This window comes from Emiliania huxleyi (assembly GCF_000372725.1).
Source record: "Emiliania huxleyi CCMP1516 unplaced genomic scaffold EMIHUscaffold_1098, whole genome shotgun sequence".
Taxonomy (NCBI): domain Eukaryota; phylum Haptophyta; order Isochrysidales; family Noelaerhabdaceae; genus Emiliania; species Emiliania huxleyi.
This window is the reverse complement of record NW_005201804.1, coordinates 6,413-11,008: the sequence shown is the minus strand read 5'-3', so window position 1 is coordinate 11,008 and position 4,596 is coordinate 6,413. Positions and strand designations below refer to the sequence as shown.

General features: G+C 64.4%; 2 protein-coding genes across 2 annotated transcripts in view; one reads left to right on the top strand and one right to left on the bottom strand.

Moving 5' to 3' along the window:
- Positions 1-103: 103 nt before the first annotated feature.
- On the bottom strand, positions 104-1,130 carry EMIHUDRAFT_46687 (hypothetical protein; the record flags this gene model as incomplete). Its single annotated transcript, XM_005792108.1, has 3 exons — positions 104-268; positions 371-797; positions 925-1,130. Coding segments are annotated over 3 exons (798 nt in total), but the record flags the coding sequence as incomplete, so codon positions are not given.
- Positions 1,131-4,042: 2,912 nt separating this feature from the next.
- The window catches only part of EMIHUDRAFT_317489 (hypothetical protein), a gene marked incomplete at both ends in the record, with an annotated part of 1,545 nt that continues 991 nt past the window's right edge, over positions 4,043-4,596 (top strand). Inside the window, 2 exons of the mRNA XM_005792107.1 lie at positions 4,043-4,363; positions 4,402-4,464. Of these exons, the coding sequence (XP_005792164.1) occupies positions 4,043-4,363; positions 4,402-4,464 (384 nt within the window). The remainder of the gene's footprint in view (positions 4,364-4,401; positions 4,465-4,596) is intronic.

The following is a 4,596-nucleotide window of genomic DNA, read 5'->3' as shown; positions in this document are numbered from 1 at the left end:
CCCCGTTGGCGTCACCGCCGCCGAGAAAGGCGACGCCGCTCCGATTCCTTGGTCGTGTCGCGTCCCAGTGTTGCCTGGCGGTCTGGGAGGAGCGGCGGTTGTACACCGGCGACTCGACGGGGCGAAGCTCGCGCGACTCTGCGCGGCGGAGGATCTCGAGCAGGTTCTTCTCGATGGTGATGCAGATGGCCTCGAGTGGAAGGTCGTGCACCTCCGTCGTGAAGGGGTGCTCGATCTCGACCGAGATGGCGTCGACCTGAGGGAGCGGCTAGGGGAGCGGTTTGAGGGCAGGGAGCAGAGCCAGACCAGTCAGCTGGGAGGCGGGAGGCGCGAGGGCGAGCGGTCGCGCCTTGAGCATGATGAAAGAGACAAAGGCGCAGACGACGACCGTCCACCACTTGTAATCTCCGGCGATCGCGAGCGGGTACGAGAGGAGCCAGAGGAGCATGAAGATGCGCTGCTGCGCCAGGTAGCCAAACGGCATCGGCGTCTTCTGAATGCGCTCGCAACCGCCGAGCGCGTCGACGAGCGACTTGATGTCGTTGCCAATCACAATCTTCCACCCCTCGTGCACCTCGGCGGCGGAGCCCTTGGCCCCCACCGTCTCGTCGAGCTCGTCGCGGATGCCAGCCTTCATCTCGTCCACCATCAGCATCGGCAGGTGCTCGTACACGTAGCCCTGATCGTCCGCTTCCTCCTCCTCGAAGGCGCTCTGGTCGAGGTGCAGCGTCGGCCGCCGCTCGAGCGGGCCCGTGTACCGAGAGGTCATCGCCTGCAGCATCTCGTCCGTCACGAGGCTGGAGAGCTCGTCGGCGGAGGGTCGCGTCGCGCGCAGCGACGCCTTTGTGCACCACGCGAAGAGGATCGCCGCCTTGATCACGCGCCTGCTCACACCGCGGGCGTGAATCCAGGGTGCGGCGGCACAGTGAGTGCCCGCGAAGGGAATGGCGCCGCTTCCGCTCGAGGTCGGTCATGAAAACGGCAGCGTTGGAGGCGACGTTGCGCGTTGAGTTGACGATCTGTCCCCACAGCTTGCGCGCCTCCCACCACCGGTCGTATGCCTGATTGGTGCGAAATGCTAGCAAGAGCGAGAGAAGGCTGAGCAGGATGTTGTGCGCGTGCGCAGGGATTCGCCAAGCCGGCGCGTTTGGCTCGACGGGCGGCAGGTCAGGGAGCAAGGCCTCAACCTCCTCCGACTGCGGCGGAGACGGCGCATCCCGAGCACCCGACAGCTCTCCTTGCATCCACATGTCGAGGACTGTCAACGCGAGCGTGACGATGTTGACGGAGTACCAGATCCCGGGCGGAAAAAACTCGCGAACACTGATGAGCGTCTCAAACCAGCTCTCGGTATGCTGCAGCGTTGGGGAGTCCTTTGCGATCCTCGCCCGCGCCTCGGCACGCGAGTGGTATATGGCGGTCGCCTCTCGGCGCATGCGTGGCTCTGCAACGCCCTCGAGCTCCTCCTCCGTGGCATCCGGCGACGCGATGGAAGAGACTGTGATGGAGAGCAGGCTGCGGATGGACGTGAGCATTGAGGACGCAAACCCCGGGTCACCGACGGCAAAAGCTCGCGGCTTCGTTTCAGGAGAGAGAAATAACGCACTGCCCTCAGCGGAGCTGGGAAGAGGACCGCCGCAAGCGGCGTGGCGTGGAGCGGTTGTGCATCCCTCCGGGGGCCCCTCTGCGCCGGGGAGGCGTTGTTGGAGGCTAGGACGCAAGCGTCCGTCGCCCTTTTCAAACTCGCTCGGGGCCCACTCCGCTACGCTCCGACCCGAATTTGGAGGGCCTGAAAGTTTAAGGTGTTGCTGCGCAAAAGGGGTCGGACACCGGGCGCAGCTCATGCTAAGAGCTAGAAGAGGAGATAAAGAGAACAACCACCCTGTCCCGTTATTGCGTACACCAACACCACAAAACGCTCTCTCTCTCCTGTCCTCACTCAGGGGGGTCACAACTACCAAGTCCCTCGACTAGCTGCCACAGGGCGCAGCTGCCACAGGGCGCAGCTGGAGACGCTCCCCCTCAACATCCACCCCCACCCGCTCCAGCCCCACTTCTGCTGCCGAGAGAGCTGAATCGAAGCAAGCGAGCCATTGCATCTTGGCGTGCTCCTGGAGCGCGGCTTTCTGCGGCCACGAGCACGGCGGAGTCGGTCGTAGCGCGCATCGTTCCCGCTCATCGCTCATTCCTCCCGTGACGTGTGTCGGCCGCGATTCGATGTCGCCACCTTCATCGCCAACGAGGACTCCCTCGACTGCAGGGGGGCTCCGGCGCGGGGAGGGACTCCGCCTGCTGCGCTGGCCGACTGCGCCCTCCTCCTCCATGGGATCGATCCGATTCCGCAGCGGCGGTGCTGCGCGGGAGGCGGCCGCGGGCACGCTGGGCTCGATCAGCGGCTTTCCCCTCAGGTAGCGCGAAAGCACGGATTTGGCGGATTCTTGGCTTCAATTTTACGAAGTCTTGGCACACCAGCTGAAGGCTTGCACGGCCCAGATCACGCAGTTCGTGCACGGTATTCGGATTTTGCTATTTGTTCGTGTGGGGGTATATTGCAGATTTGTCAATGGTACCGCGTCTGCGACGCGGGCGCCTTCGCGGTTTCTACCACGACGCGATCTTTGTCAAGCGCAACAACTTCAACCTGCTGCTCCACGAGACGTTCGGCGGCGGCTTCTCGCCCACCGCCGTTCTCAAGCTGCGCCGCCTCGCGCGCAAAGTCGCGCGCGGCAGCGTCGACCGCACGGCCTACTCGCCCAAATACTCGCTTTCTTTTATGTCCCACCATGCAGAGCGCATCTCGGTCTCTCTGTTGTGCGAGGCGTGAACCGCGCCATTCGCTCTCACCTGGCAACCCTGTCTGCACGTCTCGCGCGCGCGTGAACAGGGCTCCAGGCCCCAAATGACGTGTGAGTGTTAGAGTTGTTTGGTATTGAACGGACCTTACACGCCTGTAACCTCTCTTTAAGGTATTGCTAAAAATCTCTCTCTCTCTCTCGCATATCGCTCTCGGGCCCACAGACATCCCGCACACTCGCCGCACACCCGCCGCCCCCGCGCGCGCCCCACCCCGGCCGGGAGAGAGGGGAGTGACAGTTTAAAGAAAGAAAGAAAGAAAACAGACAACCCAAGGGAGGGATGGGAGGACGGCACGCCGCCACCGCACAGGGATTGGGAGTGACAGTTTGGGACGGCGACAGGTCGTCGTTTTTGTTTTTTGAGCTTAGCCTTCGATGTTATGAAAACAAACGCAAGGCGGACATGGCATATCGCTCTCGGGCTCACAGACATCCCTCACACCCGCGCACACCCGCCGCCCCCGCGCGCGCCCCACCCCGGCCGGGAGAAAGGGGAGTGACAGTTTGGGACTCGCAAGCCCGAGTATGTTGAGTCCTGGCTCAACAACGCAGATAACAAGAGGGGGTGGTCCGGCTCACGGGTTTTGTTTTTTTGACGCTTCCCCCGGGAGTCGCCTAAATCAGCTGCACCAATCTACTGCTGCCGACACCGGCGGCCGCACACCACCGCAGCTGGTCGTCGTCAGCAAGGCGCGCCCACACCGCGGATAGATCCACACCGGCCGGGCCGTGACGATCGCATGTTACCACACGACCACGGCTCCCGCCGTCGCTGCACGCAGCGCAACGTCCGCACCGTTGCAGCGTCGAGCTGTCGAGCTGTCGGCGGCCAGTCCCGGCCGGGTCCGCTGGCAGACCGCTGGCAATCCGTCGACGCTTTCCCGCACCGGACCGCCATTCACCCGAGCCCTCGCTGCTCAGCCACCGCGCCTGTGCCCGTCTCTCCTAGTGGGAGCACCTCTAACCTCTGCATCCGGGCGCAGTGGCGGCCTCAGCGAGGGAGGGAGGGAGACCACGGAGCGCGGCCGCCACCAGCTTCGACCCGTCGCCACCGCCCGATTCCCGTCCCAGACATTCACAGCCCAACTTCCCGCGATTCCACACCAAGTGCCTTCCGCCCGCCGTTCGCTCGCCGACCGCCCGTCTCCCGTGCGATGACTGCAGGCTCGAACGGCGCGGCAAACGGCATGAACGGGCACAAGACGGTCTGCATCGTGGGCGTTGCGGGCTTCATCGGCTCTCACCTCCTAGAAAAGATCATCCGCGAGAAGGACTGGCATGTCGTCGGCATCGACATGGTTGCGCCGAGCAAGATCCAGCAGCTACTCGGCGCGGAGAAGAAGTGGGCGGCGCGTTTCGAGTTCCACCAGGCACGGCCTGCCCGCACACCCGCCTCGCTGCACGCGCTCCCCCTTTCCCCGCCGCCACCTGCGGCGTCTTCAGAGCAGAGCAATGCGCCGCCTCTGCCGCCTCTGCGCGCTCTGCGCCCGACTTTCAGTGTGCCTCTGGTCCGCTCCGCAACTGAGACCCGCAAGTGCGTCCGCAGATGGACGTCACGACCAAGGAGGGGGTAGAGTGCATGCGCGAGCAAATCAAGCGATCCGACACGGTGAGCCTCCCGCCCTCGCCGGCCCGCTCGCCCGGCCGCCGCACTGGCGGGGCTTGCTGGCTGCTCTCTGTCCCTTTCGTTGCCGCACTGCCACCCGCCGTGCTCTCTCAGGTGATCAACCTCGCCGCGATC